Here is a 20,835-nt window from a genome sequence, read left to right as displayed (position 1 = left end):
TTCGTTCGAGACATCCCCATGCTTTGTAACAGGCGTACACAATTACTGCAATGTTTTCAGAAATTTTAAGTTCAATTTTTGAACCCTTTTAATTGATTCATAAGGGAGCAAGTTGTTCAGAAGACCTGCATTTGAGCTCGTAAGTCGCATTCTTGCATCATGTCAAAACCATTACGCTGTTACGTAGATTGCTTTGCAACCTTTGTTTCGAGATGAAAGTGGTCGCTGGCCTTGTTCCATTACACCCACACTCTGACAGTACTAGCGGTGGCAGTGGAGTGGCACAATCCGCGCAAACGTACACTGCGTGATACGTCACTCTTCTTTTCACCAATCAGAGTTAGTCACCAAACATGTCGGTGAGTGTGATAGACAGATTTGCGCGTGTCAATCAGAAACCACGTGAACTTACATGATCCTCCAATAAGACTCGGTCATTTCACAGCGTCGGTGATGGCAGTTGTAACTGCGCATAGTCCGAAGTGCATGTAAGCATACATTAACATAACTTCCGCTCATTGGACATGACTGAGTATCGGTGATCTGTGTGAGTGACAGCGCCAGGCCAATCATGAACCGAGCAAGTTTCACCAGTCGCTTATCAGGAAATGGCTCTCAAGTACAAATTTGGTAAGGGCGGCCGCTTCACTCCTATAAGAATGACCGCCACTCATCTTGAACTTCACACGTCGTCCTGAGAGAATTGGCTGCCAGCAAGAGATCACCAAGTGAGTATTCAACATTTCAAAACAAACCTTTCTTAAATAATTCCCACAATCTGAAAACTTCCTCTCAAATTTAATAAACTTTGTTTTGCCTCATATTTTGAATACTTTACATGACCGGTTGAATCAGCGAGCGATTAAGATTCTGTTGAATATTGCTGAAAGAATCGTAATGCCCAATGCGATGGTGTAGTTGACATTCTTTCTGCCCTTCATTGCGATGGAAGGCTTTATACAGTCTCGAGTTTTTGTTTTTACACAAAGCTCTTCATTTTTACAACAATCCACGACTGCAAAGGTCAAACAAGATCTATATGATTTCCACCCGTCACTTTCGTTCTTCTATTTCCATGTTCTAAATTTTAGAAGCGAACTTGAAGTTCTAATAGCAATTTATACGATGTTCTTTTCCCTTTTTGTGCACTTAACTGCATTAAACAAAGAGCGACGGGCAGATGTGTTGATTATGGAAGGATTTCGCAGAGGATAAATCAAGCTTTGTGTTTTATACTACGTCATTTTCGTGCCCACTCTGAGCGATATTTGCCTAACAATTCCCGCTGTTGGTTTCGAAAATAGTCTACAATAAATATGGCTTATAATTATTTTTAATTTGAAGTGAACCCACGTTGTCGCCAAATCATTTATGAACGCGGTATGTTGTGTCTCTAAAGGGGGTAAAACTTTTCCAGGCAAGAATTCAATTTGGCTGGGATGACAGTTTTGTCCCAATTTTGTACCTACCCGCCCTTTAGTTATCACCTGATTTGCGTCTTTTCCCCACAGGTTACATCTGGGCCTAATCTCCATGCACTGAGATTTCTGCTTGAACCTAGTCATCAAAGACACAAATCTTCAAGGTGAGTGTCTTTATGATCATCTTAACATTCCACAAAGTTATTACTCTCGGTTTTGCACATGGTGTTATTTTCCTTAAGATTACTTCTGTGACTGTACAAAAAAAAGAGTCAATCCCCGACTATTTCTTTATATCAGTAAGTGTTGTCATTTCATTCCTCCAGACTGGGCCGTTGATTTATAGTGTATTCCACTCTGAAAACAACCCCAAAAATATTTGTTAGGCAATAATGCTTTACGGTGACATTCCAGCGCCCCTATCACCATTTCCCAAGTTAACGTCTTACAGTCGGTTCATACTTCGGACAAACGCAAAGCAAATCTATTTTACTCCCAGAAACATTACTTGAAATTCACTTGAACTGAGATGTGTTCAATTACCGAACACTCGCTGCTCGAATATTTTCATCTGACATTACAATTGTGCGTTCGTGTTCGCCTTTGTACGAAATCCACTTCCTGCTGGGGATTCCGGATCCGGACACGTATGTTTTATATGCGTAGCCGGGGTCTCCGAACTCGGACAAAGGAACAGGGCCTTGTAACAAAAGACCAGGCTGCTGGGAATTACCAACATTTTTCACTCTCAAAAGTGGAGATAATCCACCTTGTTTCGAAACAGTATACCACAGTTTTCGGCATTGAGAGCGAGCGGATTACCACCGGGACAAAATTAAGCGCTCTACCACCGCAGCCATGAGCCACACAGCACCGCTGCACGCTAATCTGGCCCCTATTTTTGTAGGAGCAGAAAAGTGGAAAAGTCGAAAATAGCCTGTTACAAAGACGTAAAATCGGCTTTTCTACTATTCGGATAGCAGAAAAGCAGATGGTCATTTTTCGTCCTCCATACATAGTCTATGCATTGACTATCAGGCCCGTAAGTGACTTCCTCATACATGCGCACACACCATTCATTGGCTAAAAGGAGCCACTGGCGATAAGTCACCGTTTCAGTGCCAGTTCGTCTTTAATGGGCATGGCCTAACTTGAAATGACGTCACACTTACGAACCAGATTCCTCTGCCGTATAGGCCTGAAAGAATGGAACAAAATAATGTCCTTTGAGAAACATGTCTTCAGCATAAGTAAGTTGTGAAAAGATAAAGGCTATGATGGCACCCGTTGTTTGGAGGAAAGCATCGAGGGGTCTAAGCGTAGCGGACACTGTGTGGCGATATATGAAGTGGGTAATTTAAGATTTTACCCAAACCAAATAGCGCCCTCCTTTTGTGTACGTCGTAGGTAATTGGTAATATCTGCAAGACAATCGAAATTTTTTTAAATAATGTACTTTGCGCCCAGGAGATTGACGTCCAGGAGATGGAAAGTTTTCGAAGTTAGTTTCGCCTAGCTTACACCGCGCAGACGTATATTCATAACACTGTACGCTCAGTGTTTGTCCGACAGTTTTCAAAACATTTACAAGCTTATATTTGGGTATTCGACCCACTCGCCCCCCCGAAATCAGTGTTATTATTTTATTTACGTCTACTTCCCTTTCTTTTTTCTCATTTTCTTTTTTTACAGATGTCAGTCTGTTTTGGGATTATCCTTTCGATCGCCATCCTTCTAGGTAACTCTTTCAAGCTCCGAGCTGCCATTACCGGGCCAGCTCCTTCGGACGGTGATGGGCCTGGGTCTCAGGCGTGTCCAATGTGCTGCCAACAGGGACCTGCTGGAACACCCGGCATACCAGGCCTGCCCGGAAGCCAAGGCCTGTACGGCCCTGCTGGGTCAAAGGGCGATGCGGGTGAGCCAGGTCTAAAGGGTGAGATGGGTCCAATTGGCGCCGTGGGTGAACGGGGAGCACCCGGGACCCCTGGGTCGAAAGGGGATGACGGGATGGGCCTGCCTGGAAAGATAGGTCCCAGAGGTCCACCTGGTCTAGTTGGCCCAACCGGGGAATCTGGTGTCAAAGGTCAAAAGGGTGAACCGGGGGAGATTCCAGAAAACTCCAACCAGCGGGCGGCATTCACCGTAAAGACGAGGTCATCAACGCCATCGGATGCCCCTACGGGTCACACCTACCGTTTGCCCTTCCAGGAGACCGAGACGCTTCTGCCGGGTACCAGCTTTGATCTGGAGACTGGTACATTCACATGTAACACGCCGGGCACTTACGTGTTCATGTTTTCCGTATGCAGCGTTTCCTCGAGCGGCGTTACGATTCATCTTTGGAAAAACAGCAACGTGGTCGTCACCGGCGCGAGCAGTGATTCAAGTCACCACGAACAGGTGTCTGGGAGCGCCGTGCTGGTTCTGCAGCAAGGAGACTCGGTGTATTTGACTATGCACGGTAGGGCGCACAGTAGTGACAATTCCCACACCTCATTCAGCGGGTTTCTTCTTTTTGCCGAATAAACAAAATGAATCCACTATTAAAAGGTAAAATGCACACAATTCCAAGTTATTAAATACTCTACCTTGGCGACTGCACCGAGACGAAATCTTTTAGCCGTAAATTTAACCAAAATTGAATCTTTAACTGCACTTTAATACACGATTCCAATGTTTTGAATTGGTAGCATCCAAATATCTTTTTCGAAAAGATTCTGCGGCTCTGAAACAATTTTGAGGCTTCCAATCCAGATGACACCAGTTACCTCAAATATGATTAAAAAAAAGTCCTGTACAGTTTCTGCAAAATTGATCCTCGCGATACTTAATGGGATGTGACCGTCGCCTGCTCAGGGGAGTTCAATGCTTTAAAGAGGAATTTCGTTCTCTTTTTGATCGGGGGACGGCGTTCTTGCAACTGCACAATCGCCCAGATACAAATCATTTTGGCAAGACGTCGTCCGGTGCCTTATCATTTAATAGTTCTTCGTGTGGATGTATTATCAAACACTTTATCATGTTTGACTGTATCATTTGAGTCGCCCCATACTTGTCAGCTACACAGTTTTGTCGGTTATCCATCTTTCAAAGAAGTGGCTTATCTGGCGAGGAACCGGGCAGGAAGACATCTGAGACAATTGTTCAGAGACTGGAATCATCAACACATTAGAAATGATAACATACCATTCTGTTGCGGATTTCTTTTACGGGTGAACACAAATTTGGAAGACGAATTTTAACATCCTTCTGCTTTGTGCTGCTTGGAGCAAGCGAGTGTGGTAACAAGTTTACACTGAAGACAAAAGTGATGTGGTTAGATGACAGATCTTTGAAAACAAATCAGTGTCCACTGCATGAAATGAGTACATATAGTTGAATCAAATAATGCAAAACTTAACAAAATTTAAAAAATCAGCTTGTAAAAAATGCTCTGATAGAATCAATTTGTAAAAAAAAAATGCACCGATATTCTATCAGAGCATTTTTTTACAAGTTGATTTTTTTTTAATTTGGTCAGTTTTGCATTGATTCAATTCAACAATGTGCAACCAAAGATCTAATTGTCCACAAACCAAATTACTTTTTGTTTTCAATGTAAAACTTGTTTGGCCGATTGATTAATATATCGCAGTTGTATATCAAGACTATTGTTAAAGTATGCTTTTCCAAAGAGAACTGTTTCACAAATGCCTAGATAGGTATTAATTGTTATTTTATGATTCTGTATTATGCATGACAATACCTAAAACTTACTTTTGTATTGCACAGAAAACCTTGTTTAAAACGGATTTAAGTGCGATAATTGTTTCTACCAAAAAATGCAACAATTGGCACTTTTCATCTTTAAATTGCTTCTGCAAAATAGCAGAATTTCGTTTTGATCAACCCTCCGATGCTGAAGTCACTCTTTGGGTCATTTGGTAAACACCTCAAAGAAGCACAGCTGTGTTGTGTTGTGCACTGCACCAACAGTCCCTCACAGGAATATCAGATTGCACTTTTGTGCTGCCCAACAACTGTGCTTCACTGTTTCATGTGCATCATTGTGCAGTAAACCAAATGCAGTGAAGAGGACTGCACAAAAGACCCTGGGTCATTTTGTGCTGGCAACCTACTGGCAACCATATAGAAAATACATGCTCACCAGTGACTGTGGGCATTTGTGCACATTTGTGCTGTAAAACAAAAGGAGGGTTTTAAATTTTAATTTTTGATGACCTTGTTGAAATCATAAAGGCGCATGCATGCAATTTCTGTTACAGCGTCAGGGTTTGAGGTCTTGCACTCGAGAGTTGTAAGGTGAATCATAAACTGTGAAAGAAAGCTGTAAAAGAGAACCTGAGCTAGTACTTGCCATCAGGACACCAAGGTGTAGCGCCAAGCTTTCATTTTGACGTCAGGTGGCCAATGGTGTGCCGACATTGTGCCGACATTGTGCGATTAGTTGGTAAAGTTGACGTGAATTGCCAACAACATGCCGAGGATGGTGATTGGTTTGTAAAATTCATGTCAATTGCAAACAATGTATCAGCATTGGTGATTGGTCAGTATTAAGTTGACATGAATTACAAACGATGAGCCGGCGTTAGCGACTGGCTTGTAAAGTTGACCTGACTTGCCAATGAGGTGTCGACGTTGGTGACTAGTTTGTAACATGACTTGCCAACAATGTGCCGACGTTTATCATTGGTTTGTAAAGTCTGACGTCAGGTCGCCAATGACATGCTCACGTCGGAGAACGGTTTGAATACTCGACACTATATTTGTGTAGGGAATGCAGATCTGATGACAGCTTTGCTGATGTTGACGCATGGTTTTAGATGACGAGTAATCAGTTGCCAAGGTCATACGGACCTATGGTGATCAGTACAAATGTAGGGAATTCCAGGTAATGTTGGGTCGTCAACATCGGTTGACAAGGTACGTGCGGTATAAATATTTAAATTGATATCAAAACTGAAAAAATAAAAACAAAACAAAAAGAAGTTATTACCTTGCCCAATCATGGTAAGCTTTACGTAGAAGTCGTCAATATTGTTTACATGTTAAAAATGCAAATATACAGCATAGCAAATTCCCTGAGAAGAAGAATACGTGTAGAAATGCAGTGTACAATTTCTGTCCTCATAAACGATAATCGATCAGTTACCACCATGGAAAACATTAACTGGAAGTCGAGAAAAACAAAGCTTCCACCTCTTAACGACAGATGCTTAATTGGAATGACTAGTTCCTGATAAGTCCACAGGTTAACAGGACGTCTGCTTATCAATTAAAACAACAACCAGAAATGTAGGCCTACACTGACTTGACTTGTTGGGTGTATTTATAAATGAATCCAAATGCACATGGTTTTGAAATTAACATCTTTTTGCCTGTTGTAGGCCTAATTATGAAAACCTCGGTTCTTGATTTTATATATGCTAATTTATATTGCAGCTTTGGTGGTTTTATCACTCTTAGAAGCACCCTTCACTCATCCAGTGACAATTTCTGGTCAGTGCATGCATTTCAGTCTGTTGAATTGACCCTGGAACATTTTGGTCAAAGTGGCAAGTTTTCAAAATAAGCCACAAGCATTTGTATGGCTGTCTGACATTACGTTAAGAAAATGGAAGTAACACTTCCAATAATTTCTAAAAATTTGCGTAGGCAATTCATGTTTTGCAAATTTTGAACTTGCAATGAATAAAAAACTCTCAAATAAGAAGCCCCAAATATACTTGCTTTCTAAAAACTAACATATCTCTATTTCTAAGTCAGAGCATTTATACATCCACGGACTGGTTTTGAACCATGTTGCTATATATTCAAAAAGACACCGCTGGTTATAAAAAAAACAAATGAATGGCTCAATTTTTCTTCCAAACATGTACAATTTAGAAATCGAGAACGTTGTGGAAAGACTGAATACAACATTTCAGCTTGTAGGTATTTTGATGTTTCAATAATAGTTTAAAGAACAATTTATTCATTCATTATTGGTATAATAACTCTAAAATATCACATCCTTGCAAGGGGCTGCATCGAATTTTTCCCTGACAATGAAAACACTTACAGAAACAATATCACACACTGACTGGATAAATATACCATACCCAAGTAAAAAAAGAATGTGACTCAAACATGAAATGAAACAAGGGAACCACTTGACAGGAGAAATTCTGAGGTTACCAACAGGGGCGGTTCTAGAGCTGATTTTCTAGGAGGTGGCTAGACCCTCCATATGTGACATCATCTTTTAACATTTGCTTCTGATCCTTAATCATGGAGTATTTATGAAAAAAGAAACTTTATGCAAAATTGCAAAGCCAAAAGCGTCCAGCCTTTTTTTTTCTTCTTTGGGGGTGGGGGCTAGACAAAAGATGAGGGGGGCCACCCCCAACCTAAATCCCCATCTGGGTACCAACTTCCTAGGCTTAGATAATGCAGACGTCATAATTACCAAGGATGGTTGGAAGATCATCACTCCATCACCGTGTTAGTTCCAGACTTCCATTACTCCTGTGTTTGGTATTTCCACTTGACATAGAAGTTGAATTGCATGGGCACTTTCAACTTATCCACGTAGACATTCTGAAGAATAAAAGAAATGTGAAACTTGAAACTGTTTGAAGATACTCCAAGATCAGGCAGGGACAGCTGAGATGGGGGGATACATGTTCTATCATTACCTGTACATCAGGTAAGTAGTGGAATGGAACAGCGGTGCCGTTGATTGTCACTTGACTGACCGGGCGAGGAACCGCGCCGAGGATGATTGTCTCTACAGTGACGGGCTGTGATCCTGAATACCCATCATGCACCACGGTGGAATTCATCGCTGTTGCATCCGATGCAAACTCCACCAAGAGATAGTTGCCACTCTCGTATGTGTCTGCCAAGGATGACAATTATGACAATAATACTTAGTAGACATGCATGTTGCTTGTCATTGACGATTACCAATTACCGATTCTGCATTTTGAGCAGCCAACTCAAGAAAAACAAATCATGTTTATGAACGCCGGAGAACACGCCGCCTATACTCGGCCCATGCGTAGATTACTGAGCACAGAACTGCATGTTGCAGGCTTAAAGAGCTTACCTAGAGAGTCTCCATCATCCCAGAAGAGTTGACCGGTACCAGGGCTCCTGTCACTGCGAGTGATCAGCAGAGTGAAGGCAAGCTGGCGATACTGGGTCGTGGTGGTGGGATTGCCCCCCGAGGGTAACTGCAAAGGGACGATGCGACCTTCTCGCACATGAACATTGATCTCGTTGAGGGGCGCCGGTAAAGTGACTGGCTGGGTACTGTCCACTTGGAAATGAGTCCCCTACAAAGAAAGCCACAATCATCACAATGAGGCATATGCTTCAATTTTTGGCTAATTAAACCCAGAATTTGAGACTTTCAGGCGTATAGAATATATTCAATTTGAGCTTTTAGATACAAACCGAAACTGCAAAAGATGTAATCTGTGAATCAAATTTGCCAAAGAGTTCAATATTTTTAGGAATCAAGTCATAAAAAGTTGTTTTGGACACTCCTGGCATACATTTGTATTTGCCTAAAGGCGTCCCTTCCAATACCAAGTTCTTGGAGTCCATGTCCGAAAAATTCCCTGAAAACTCCTAAGATGAGGAAAAGCAAGATAAGAATATCCTGAAATCGGAAAAAAATGACAAATTTCACCACCGCGTTGCTACTTTTACACCAACGTCAGATTTTGTATAAAGAAGCATTTTGCTCCAAAATACAATAATTCATAAGCATGGAGTCTTCCTGTCTATGCCTGATTCAAGATTCCTCTCACGTGCTATTTGAAAGATATTGGACGACATATTTTTGGACGACATGAGAGAAAAATGTTTACTTACATAGTAAACACCCAACCAGATTCCTTTCGGGAAAATCCCAGTAACATTTGTTGCTCCTTTTTCCAGAACTGGAGTGACGACTACGGCTGAACCCAACATGAATTGTTTGTCCACATCATACAACTGAGGATCTCCTGGGAATCTTGGAAATACAAAATCGTATTCACATTGATCGATGAGTTGCCTTAAATCTCAGTGGTCAACACAGTCAAGATCATTACACACGACCAGATCTAGACATGAGACCGGTCACAACTACAGTCAAAAGACCAGTCACAGATCAAGACTGAACAGAAGGTCAGACACAAAGGTCAGTCCCAAGACCAGGGTCCAATTTCATAGTGGTGCTATTCCACACGATTTTAGGCTAACAGCGGAACAGAGACTCCATGTGTTTCATGCAGACTGCAAGCAGTGAGTATGACGAAAGGTATGCTTACCTTGGCTGAAAAATTGGTGCCAAACAATGAAATTAGCATCAGATCCAGTGAGGAACACACCTGGCCCCTCCAACCTCCTTGAACACACCTGGCCCCTCCAACCTCCTTGAACACACCTGGCCCCTCCAACCTCCTTGAACACACCTGGCCCCTCCAACCTCCTTGAACACACCTGGCCCCTCCAACCTCCTTGAACACACCTGGCCTCACCAACCTCCTTGAACACACCTGGCCCCTCCAACCTCCTTGAACACACCTGGCCCCTCCAACCTCCTTGAACACACCTGGCCCCTCCAACCTCCTTGAACACACCTGGCCCCTCCAACCTCCTTGAACACACCTGGCCCCTCCAACCTCCTTGAACACACCTGGCCCCTCCAACCTCCTTGAACACACCTGGCCCCTCCAACCTCCTTGAACACACCTGGCCCCTCCAACCTCCTTGTTTTTAATCAAAAGTCTTTGGACAATCTCTTGTTCTTCCCCTTTTTTCTTTACTTCGAATAAATATTCAGTAATCTAAATACGGTGAAAATGGTCAAGAGATATATCCAGTTAGTGACGTAAACAAGACCCACTCAACATGTCCTTCATACTTACTCAAAGAACAACGGTCTGGCCACAGTGGAGCCCTGGGTATGTGCAAGGTGGAACAGGGTATAGATGTATGGCAGGAGGCTGTAGCGTAGCTGAAGAGCTTTCCTGGTTGAAGTCTGCATATCTTGACTGAACGAAGTTGGATCCTGATCCTGTGATGAATGCAGGCGTCAAATGCAAGCTTAGCGAAACAACTCAAACAAAATTCTATCGTATTTCAAAGTTCATTAACCCTAACTTCTCCATCCGTTGTCTCTTGGCAGTCTGCCAGTTACAACAAAATCCAACACGACCACATTGAGAACAATGCTGAGGTCAGAAAATAAGATATGAATCACATCACAGCGGTGGGTTTTGAAAGACAGAGTCTTGGTCACTGGTGTTGACTAATTCATACAACTTGGCAGCACTGATAATTATGCGCATACACCATATCTGTGTCAATTCTTTTACAAAAGAGTCAAGGGCACTAGAATTTTCTCACTAATGAGGAATAAACCAATCAAAGAAACCAATGAACAAATATTCAGGAGGCCAGATTTTTTTTGAGGGGGGGCTAAAAAAATAGGAAACTTTCTCAGCCCCCAAAGTAGTCGTGAAATCATCTTTCATTACTTTTAAAAACAAAACTGTTCCCCTTTTGCAAGGACCATGGCTCCACTGTTTGCCCCTCCCAGATGCTCTCATGGAGAGCAAGCTTGGCTTCATTTTTCACTTATTTCTAGTTTTGCTTTTCAATAAAACGCACGCCGATTTGAAATGGTTCAGAAATCTCATCTTACCATGGCTCCGAGTGTGTTGTGATTGCGGGAGAACGGATAGAAAGCCCCTAGCTGCATCCATCGCTGGCAAAGTTCTTCCGTTGTATTGAGGTTGAAGCCACAGATATCGGCTCCGACCAGAGGTATGCCAAACAAATTGAAGGATAAAATGCCTGTTGGAAGAACCGTTCAACCCATCAATGATACATTTATATTGGGCAAGACTGTTCAATCATAACGTGCTGCATTTATGGATAACCTTTAGCACTGTTTCGTTCCTCTAAGATTTTTTCACTTTAATAAAGTGAAGAGTTGAAGCGGAGCGTCGGGGTGGAAGAGATCAGGGAGATTGTAAGGGGTAGACTGAGGTGGTACGGTCACTTGGAGCGGAAAGAGGACGCCGACTGGGTCAAGAGATGTACGAGGCTGGAGGTAGGGGGGGTTGAGATCAGTCAGCTGACCATGCAGGTCCTGAAGGAGACCGTGTCTGCCGACATGCAACTGCTGGGTGTGAGTGTGCGCGGAAGATGCGAGGGACCGGACTAGGTGGAGGGACATCGTGGGAAGCAAGGTCAACCCAGCGCAAACTGGACGACGACCTCAAAACCGATGATGATGAAAGACGAATATTTCAAATCGCTTGTGAAGGGAATTTCATACCACATTTTTAAAGCCGGCATATCTGTTTATTTACTCAAAACGACCAAGGTTAGTATCTGCCTTTCATTTAGTACCGCATGAATTCTTCAAAACTGATAGTTTAGTTCTTTATATAGCTAACAACAATTTGTGTTTGCATGAAACGACATTTAAAATTTCTGCCACAGCAAATCACTCTATACCTCAAACTTCCTGGACAACAATATGCCCCCAAGTCACAAACAACTAGCTATCCTAATAAGATAAAAAACAGCTGTAAACTGCTTGCTACCTGCAGTGACCATATACAAATTGGACAAGTGAGGTCAAAGCCTGATTATGTTACAAGTGACCCCTTAACTGTGCATAATGATGCTGACCTGCTATAGAATAAGCCATGTCTGGCCATAGACTATAGTTATCTCCCAGCCAGTGACCGGTGTATTTGCCGCTCCCTGGGTACGTTGACCTTGAGATGACAAAACTTCTTTTATGGCGTATTTCCACCAGAGCTCTGACATGATCAAAACAAAGATTCGTATTTAAAATATATTTATCTTGCAAGAAGAGGAGTGACGTCTGTGAAATGCGGTTTCTCAAATCCAAAGGAGACACTGTTGCTATGACAACTGCATCCTGGGATGGGCAGGCTTTGCCTTGTTAAATTTCATCCAAGTCTGACTTTGTCACTTCACAATCTTTGGCTAAATGTACATACCAAATATCCCCGTGTAAGAAAGTAAGACAAATCTTCTCTCGTACAGAAAATGATTTCTTTCCAATACAACTGACAGCTGGAACAATTTCCGAAGGGGGGGGTTGGGGTGGGGCAGTGTTGAGACAGATCAATCTGTCAGGCCCAAACCAATGAAACAACCTGCCAAGAGTGGGGGGGGGAGGAGCCATACTCCCCCTCCCCACTTCAGCCTTCAGTGCATGGATCAGAGTTAACGAGGATTCGGACATCCCTAGCTTTGGGCACCCAGTGGTAACACTGTTATAATACAGCTTACGTGTAGGCTAAACTTACTCATGTGTAGCGATGGCTTCTGAGTATCCGTAGAGACTGTGAAGGTCATAGTGTTTGCCGATGGCCTGGGTGGCAGACGGGCAGAGGGTCATGGCAGAGAGTTTGCCCCCAACTATTGCTGAAAAACAAAACAAAGTCCAAACAAAATCACGGTGAGATTTATTGAGCTACAAAATTGTGTCTGTCAGTGGCAAATTCACGTATAATACTACACAACTATGTGAAAAAACAGTAAAATTGTGGCCAGAAATAGTCCCGGATAATCGGATCCATATATTCATTTGTTCAAGAGCTTATCATCCTTTCTTCATAATAAGTGAAGCTTTAAGACTGATATCCGAGGAATGTAACTACAAGGTAGTCAGCTGAGGGAATGTAAGGGGCCTTACATTCCCTCACATAGGCAGCCATCAAATGTCTCATATCTGACTACGGAGCACAGCCAGGGATGGAAAATGTTGATTTTTTTTTGTTGCAAGGGGCAAAGGAGAGATTGAACCAGCAACTCTGTTCATCGTGGCTTGAGGTGGGAATCGAACCCGCCACACAGTTGAGAAGAAGGTGCCCTACTAGCTAATACCATTGAGCCATTTATGAAGGGCATGACCGGCTTTAAATGACCATTCAAATACCTGGGGTGTACGGTGGGTTGTTCCAGGAATTTTGGGGGCATCCGTTTACAGATCCATTCACAAAGTTTGAAGGTTCATTCATGTCCTGAAGAATGAAATTCAGTCATTTGAGTAAGTGCTTTCTCCTCAACTTGACTACCAACATTTTCAAATCCACTGGGGTTTTGCATTAAAATAGTCTTGGTTTTTTTAAACTGAGAAATGACGAATCCCTGAAGATATTACAGAAAGACCCCTCAAGTGGCAGTGGTGAAGTGTGGTTATTACTGGATAAGCGTTCAAACAGATCTTACAATATTTCACTTAATTTCTTGATCTCAAGATGAGACATCCATCTTGCCCGAGTCCGAAGTTTGAATGAACCTTTCAAGGTTTTCTTGATATGGTTCCTTCTGAAATCTGCGTAGGGTTGCAGTCAGGCTTATTTTTATTCACTTATCACTGGCTTGTTTGCCCAAGAAGTCCAAAGAAAGAAATCAGCTTGGAGTCAGGAATCACATCAACTACAGGACACAGGTGTCATTAAAACCACTACCTTTTTGACCAAATTGATGCAAACGAAGACAACTTACTATCCACAGTCCGTCAAAGGGCACTTTGCCGTGGAAATCCCTGATTTGATCAAGCCACCAGCTCTTGGTCTTGTTGTTGAAGAAGTCTGGGAATACAGTTGAACCCGGCCACACCTTCAACATGAAAATGTACCAACACAACACATTAAACAAAAACTATACAGTCAAACATCTTTGGTCTAAATCTTCATATTATCAAGCAGACTATCCCATTTCAATATTATCAACCGACATAAATCATGAGCTATTGTGGTTTTTGGAAATTCGATCTTCTTCTGAAGGTGTATGTTTCACTAAAGTCGCTTAAGAAAGTTGTATCAATGTGTGCTCCCAAGTTGTGACAGACTTTGAAATGATTCTGGTAAAAAAAAAACCCAAACCAACAAATAAACAAATAAAAGACAAAAAAGACCCATTCTCAATTCATTTTATCCATGCATCACGGTAATTTCATGGAGCTGTTAAGCAGACAAAATATTTGCGACAGGTGACCAGACAAAGTGCTGTGCCAAGCATAAGGTTAATTGTTTCCTAGTTAATTGTTTTAATATTCGTTTTATTGGGGCAGCAGGTCCTTGGATCATAGAATTTTACTTTTGCTGCTACACGCCTTTCTTGTTATTTTGATGAGGAATGGCTAAGTAAATAAATAATAACAATATGATGTAAGACAAGTTCCTGCTCATTCTTTGGTCAGCACAGAAATTTGATGAGCATGATTTGTTGAGCAGGTGCAAGAAATACGGCTAAGACCAAGGACATGCATCGGGTCTGTCATCTTGCCCTATTTCACGTCCACATTTACCCTTCCAACTATTGGTTTTCCGTTGCTGTCTTTGATGAACACATCTTGTGCGATGCCAGTGTCATACGGTGGATATGTCCCAGCAGGTTGAGTGCTGCTGATACCTGGGTCCTGAAAACCAGAAAGTGAACAATTCTTGTATAAAATACCCATGTAAATGAGAACCGAAGGAGATCGACTCATTCCAAAAGATTAATTCTTCTACAAAACATTCATGCTGAGAGACAAAGGGTTGTGCATCTGAACAGGCAACCTGGAGTAAAAGGCTGCTTCATGCTTCAGGCAAGCCTGAAAACAACACGACTTTGACACAACGGAGGATTTGCAGAAAATTTTTGCTCCAATTGAAATGTGTTCAACTTTTACCAATCCTTGATCCGACATTTTTGTGTTTGCTTTTTGCAGCAAGCATGAACTGGCATTAACCTTCAAAGAGCCGGGATTTTTTGGCCTTGTCACAGCTGGGGGGGACAGAATCTGCCCCCTCTCAGACCTCGGCCATATGATGATGTACTTCAATGAAATTTGGAAGTGTCATAGAGGCATCCATACTTATCATCTGTGTGAAATTTCATGTAAATTAATGAAGTCTTTGCATAATTATGACTAATTAATTATTCATGGTAGGATACCACTCTGTCCTATGTACGGTGTATTGCTGTGTACAAAGTCATGGTAAATTTCACATCACACTTCACCCTGCCTTCTAAAATTCGTCGCTGAGAGAGAACGCCACGTCTGATTTTCATAAATTTGGAGTCAACATAAAGCTAAAACATTTTTAAAAATTGTCATAAAGTATTAGCACGCAGAAAATAATCTTACAGATGCTTTAAGAAGAAATCAACAGGGGGGCAGATTCTGCACCCCCCCCGGCTCTTTGAGGGTTAACCCAGGAACCAGTCCTAGCTATGGAACCAGAAACCCATAAACACCTAAACAAATTGTAACTCTTGAGACAAAGAAAAACAATGGTTTTCAAACAATCTGTTTGTAAGAAATTTAAAAATTAATACCAGGCCACATGGAATGCTAAAACGGATTTCCTGTTTATGCCTGAAGGTTGTTGAAATGGACGGCTCTTGTGTGTTTGTATTCCAACAACCAGCTGCTTTACAACTCAATCACAGTGCTGATATGTAATATTGACGTGCACATGTACAGTATGAATCTGACACTGACTTGGTGCCTGTTTGCAGGTGAAAAACCTGCCTTCAACAGCTTTCTTTTGGTGTTAACCCCTTCAAGGCGGGACACGTTAAGACACGCCGTAAAAATTGAGATCCTCAGCCCGCTTTTCAGCTATTATTCTCGGCCCACGCTCGAGCGAACACGACGAAAGAATGCAGACCCTGGCTCTTGTGTATATGGTAATTGGTCTTTGTGTGTAGCTCAGAAATGAAAAGACCAAATTTGCATCATAATCACCAGCTTCACAATAGTCCCCACTTTGAAAAGAGGCAACGGGAATGTGGAAGGGTGAGTAGAGCCGCATGCCACCGAACAATCAGCCTTTTCACCGTGTAATTCAAAGCGTGCAGAGCACGCTGGGCCACAAACTGAGAATTGGCCAAGCGAGGCCGGAATTCTTGGAGTCGGCTTTCGGAAAGAAATTCCCGTCAAGAAGGGGTTAAAGAAAATCTGACATTACCTGGTTTATTTGTTTCAAAACCCAGACTGTGGTCTTAGTAAAGAGTAGAGTAATGACAATCAAACATCATAACATAACCACGATTATTTCAAAAGGTACAATGCATCTGGAACATGGCCTTTTTCTCACTCAACTGGAGTGGGGATTCCACTTACTGTGATTGGAATGTAGTGCATACCAACTGAATGAAGGTAACCAATCAGTTCAGGGAGTCCGGCAAATGGTCCGTTGTTGACTGTGAAGTCTTTACGGCCGACAGCGTATTCGATGTCATTCCACTGAGTGTCCTATTCAACAGACGTGCATACAAAAGAGGACAGCCCAGGTTGAAATGGTTCAACTTATTCAATAAAAATCAGTCAAATGAATATAAAACGAATAAACTAAAATACATAGGACCATCCATTCCACGACTACATCCCGATTAAAGACTCTCAACTGAAATACCTGTGGAATTGAAGCGGCTCTCATCCGTTTGACAATCTCCAAGGTCCTGTTTGACGATCCATAACCCCAGCGACACAGATGAAATCCAAGACCCCAGTAAGGAGGCATAAATGGACGACCTATGACCTCGGTGTACTGCTGGACAACTTGGTCCGACCTAGGACCCATGAAGATATAGAAGTCTAGAATCCCACCGATGGTCCGGTAGGTGAGCGCTGGAGCTGGCTGTAGCACGACCTCTGATTGGACAATAAAAAATGGGAAAGACATCAGAATGAAGAATTAGGACACCTCATCCGCAGGTTCCATCGCTTGATTGGCTGAGCGCATGTCACATGGTATCTGCTCCATACTATCCTATCATGCGCCCCCAAAAAAGAGTTGACAGCCTTCTGCAAGTAAAAATATGCTCTAGAGAAAAGTAGAAGACATGTTGGAAAGAAATAGATTGGATTGATCCTTGTTGTCTATGAGTAACACAAGTATGCAGAACCTAGAGGTTTGTTATTTGTGCACATTCAGATGAAAATGAGTCATGTATACTACACACTGAAAGTGAATACACCGGTGTGCACAGATTGGGTGCGTTTGAGTGGCTCATTGAGGTCAGGGAAGACATTTCTTACCCATAGCATTACTGTTGAGAAGGAAGACACCGTGGGAGTTGCCTGAACTGCCCTCAAGACCCAAGTGGAACGGATGCACTCCATACAAATTATCACCAACCTGCATTGAGGAAAACCCAATAAGGATGTTTGGGCACATCATTCAGTCTATGAACTGGCCTGAGATGGACAGTTTAAACTGGGTTGCAGTTTGGAGGAAAAAATAAATTTTTACAATTTAAAAAGAAATAAGATGTAATTTTGGATATCCGTTGCTAGAATAAACAAGAGCACCTTCTCAGTAGACTGACTGCAAAAATGCATCTAAAATTTTGTAATACATTAACATTTACAAAACTTAGTAACTTGAAATATTTCAAAATTTTGTCAGTGTTTAACCACTTGACAGAAATGGTTATTATTTCACACAGAAACCGTACAAAAGTTTATTGCCTCCTTGGTCTTATACTTGAATGCAGTGTAAATTTTGAGGTCAATGCAAAATGTACATGAGGGGGTTGATCTCTTGACCACATTGGATAGGTCTCCCAATCTGAAGCAACCCTGAAACGACCTCTGTGTTCTCCAAGACCATAGATGTATGGTGTGACCAGGCTGGTTGAGAGTTGAAGGAACTGGTCTGCAAAAATCAAGGGACTCAGGGTACTGTTGAATCTGTAAAATTGCAAATAAAAAGATAGAAAATAAAATCTTGTATCACAAAGCATAACTACAAAAATCAAATAACCTGGAACAACTTTTGTTCTTCAACAGATGTACTGAGTGGCAATTGTTTCTTGGAGGCAAGTTTCTTATAGGTTCATGTAGCAAGGTAAGTCTGTCTGTTGCCTGCTGTAAAATTCTACAGGCTCCTACGGGCATTACAGAGTCCATTCTCACTGTGACAGTCGGTGATGCAGTCAAACCAAGAACGGTTGCCCTGTTGAGATTACAATAAGGCCATCCTGAACTGAAAATGCACAATTTCATTGCATTTGATGGGCACACCTTCATCAATTTAGATTACGTAACTCATGGACTTGTCACTATGTAGACACAAAATCCAAGGGCCAATGGTGTTGCCATGGTAACACACATAGGACATCCTTTTAATTCCATTTAGCACTTGACTTCCATGCTTAGAGTGTAGTAGAATGATTCTGTTGAGGTTTTTAAACTTAAAACCTCTTTTCTGTCAAACATCAATTACTGCCATGCTGGTGACACAATCAGATAAAATCCTTTATCACAACTCACATTACGGTACCATCCACTCGACGGGTGACAATTAAGCCCATTGGAGACCGTGAGAATTGCACTTTGTAGTCTGTTGATGGCACTCGCTTGCTGACTTTTGGTGTAGGGACGGGAACCTGATAACGTTTAGACTTGGGGTCGTATATCTGAAATTGAAGAAATTTGATACACACAAAGGTAACGTAGATACAATGCATGCATTCTCTGCATTAACCCTAACCCTCGGGGTCACTTTGGCTACAAAAGGCCAGATACATCAGTCTACATCGTTTGTCAGAGTGGCTTGCCGCTCCAGTGTAAGATCCAACAGGTCCACTCTCCCCAAAGCCAAACAGCCTGGGAGTCTGTGGTTGCAAGTCACCACAAGATCCAACAGTGGCATTTGTTTAATGGGACAAGCTCCCTTGTCTCAACATGGCCAGTTTGTTTGGCTGCTGTTGATTACTCAGCGCATCAAGATGCACCAGACATCTTCACCCTTGGCAGGGTAAATACATATCATAACAGGAAACATTTCAGAAAAAAAAGAAAGAGCTGAACCAAATTTCAAGCTGTTTCCATGCATTTATGGACGGATATAATTAATCTACTGGACGTCATGTATTACCTTGAAGTGTAATCTGTAGCTGGTCTCCAAGTAAAGATCCATTTGAAGCTGCATCACATCATTTGGATAGTAACTTTTGGTAGTACGTTTTAACATCACAGTGTAACCAAATGCTGTCGGTTGCGGTGAGCCCATCTGGTAGGTCGGGAAATCTGATGGATAGAAACAGTAGGGAACGCCCTCGTCCAGGTTTTTGGATGCTAGCCAACAGCATCCGCGTTGCTGGCATTCCTGTTGAGTTGCACCTTCTTCGGGGTGGCAATCAAAGCGGAAAGATGGAGCAATACCAGTGCACTGCATACCAAATGTCAGGGTAACCCCTGATAGCAGGTAACTGATGAAGGCAATACCAAAGATGGCTTGATGACAGCCAAAAGCTATCAGTGACTGCATTTTATAATTTTCACCCTTCTGCTTCACCTGCAAAAACAGAACAAATTCAAAATATACAGGCATTGCACGTCAAGTATTTTTAATGGTTTCCAACCATGTTAAAGGAACCATTGCTGCATGAGTACCAGCTGCAAGGGCTGTATGCCTTGGTCAATACTTGCTACATTCAGTCTTGGCCTGGATGCTGTGATCCTACTGATGATCAGGTATCATGGTACGTTGTCAACAAATAATTCTAATTAAGCAACTGAATGTCAAATCCCCACTGCCCACCATCACTAGTAATGGGTCGTTCATTTTGAATTATGTCAATTCATCATTTGTCCAAACACCACAGCAGACATGAAAAAAAACGAAGTTCTATTCTGCAGTGAATGGAAGTTCTGTACCATGTTCACTTGTAGAAATTTCTGAATATAGGCATTGGGCCTATATTAGCCTGTAGGTATATACAGGTCAATTTGGGTGATTTTTCAGAACAGGTGCATGGTACAGTGATATTTCAGGGTATTTAGGTGGAAACAGAGACAATATGAATATTAAATTCATTTGTTTTTTTGACACAGATGCCGAGGTATATTAAACTTAAATGAAACGTGTTGAAATCAGTAAGTTGAAATTCATCAGTCTACACACTCAATCAACATTTTCTAATGTCTCAAAAAGTCCCGCAAAGAAAGTCCCAACATGCCCAAATTGCACGAAGTCTGAAGTTGTTCTCACGGACGTGTAGGCTGTTATTTGTTGTTTTAATTTTAGTAACAATGAATGCACACAAGATTTACCGATGTCTATATCTTAGTGACACGAAGCACTTGCCCTCCACCTCCGAATTGACACATAACCAGGCCAAGCCAAACGAACTTTGAAAAGTTCCACATAAAAACTGAGGTTCCTTACCATAATTCAGCTAACTACAGACTCCAGCTTGGTGCAACAGCGCCCTCGTTTGTTTCCATTTACCCTTTCTCAATTTTCCGGTATGGTTCTCAAACTGTGGAGCCAGTTGCACTTGGTAGACCTTTAAATGTCAAAACCAAGCAAAATAACTAAATCTGCAGCTTTGAGTCATGCAATATGATAATTTTATAATAAAACGTTATCGTTTGAGTTTT

The 20,835-nt window shown here is 42.0% G+C and overlaps 2 protein-coding genes across 3 annotated transcripts; one reads left to right on the top strand and one right to left on the bottom strand.

The window, feature by feature from the left end:
• The first annotated feature begins 571 nt into the window (after positions 1-571).
• Positions 572-5,786, top strand: LOC110986137 (uncharacterized). The gene is made up of 3 exons (XM_022247790.2): positions 572-728; positions 1,512-1,585; positions 3,114-5,786. Exon 3 carries the CDS (start codon positions 3,114-3,116, stop codon positions 3,945-3,947), a length of 834 nt encoding a protein of 277 aa, XP_022103482.2. The 5' UTR covers positions 572-728; positions 1,512-1,585; the 3' UTR covers positions 3,948-5,786.
• Positions 5,787-6,410: 624 nt separating this feature from the next.
• On the bottom strand, positions 6,411-20,699 carry LOC110986134 (lysosomal alpha-glucosidase-like). 2 transcript variants are annotated; one of them, XM_022247784.2, is made up of 18 exons: positions 20,621-20,699; positions 19,328-19,747; positions 18,721-18,866; positions 17,973-18,138; positions 17,485-17,584; positions 16,859-17,097; positions 16,567-16,698; positions 14,761-14,871; positions 13,956-14,069; positions 13,384-13,468; positions 12,752-12,869; positions 12,102-12,235; positions 11,104-11,255; positions 10,325-10,473; positions 9,285-9,426; positions 8,512-8,740; positions 8,099-8,301; positions 6,411-8,000 (listed from the first exon to the last, which is right to left on the bottom strand). In XM_022247784.2, exons 1-18 carry the CDS (start codon positions 20,621-20,623, stop codon positions 7,923-7,925), a joined length of 2,721 nt encoding a protein of 906 aa, XP_022103476.2. In that variant the 5' UTR covers positions 20,624-20,699; the 3' UTR covers positions 6,411-7,922. The 2 variants fall into 2 exon arrangements, with proteins under 2 accessions (XP_022103476.2, XP_022103478.2); XM_022247786.2 differs by having other exon boundaries at positions 20,506-20,630.
• Positions 20,700-20,835: the final 136 nt, after the last annotated feature.

Source organism: Acanthaster planci, linkage group LG07, assembly GCF_054643075.1.
Source record: "Acanthaster planci isolate LZ-2023a linkage group LG07, COTS_SCS, whole genome shotgun sequence".
In the NCBI taxonomy this organism is placed as follows: Eukaryota; Metazoa; Echinodermata; class Asteroidea; order Valvatida; family Acanthasteridae; genus Acanthaster; species Acanthaster planci.
This window is presented reverse-complemented; position numbering and strand designations above follow the sequence as displayed.

Coding starts and splice junctions, on each gene's coding strand:
- LOC110986137 (XM_022247790.2), top strand. CDS start 3,114: ATGTCAGTCTGTTTTGGGATTATCCTTTCGATCGCCATCCTTCTAGGT.
- LOC110986134 (XM_022247784.2), bottom strand. Junction 11,256..12,101: donor CATGGCTTATTCTATAGCAG/GTCAGCATCATT, acceptor TTCTTCCAACAG/GCATTTTATCCTTCAATTTG. Junction 8,741..9,284: donor TCTGGTTGGGTGTTTACTAT/GTAAGTAAACAT, acceptor CTTTCTTTGTAG/GGGACTCATTTCCAAGTGGA.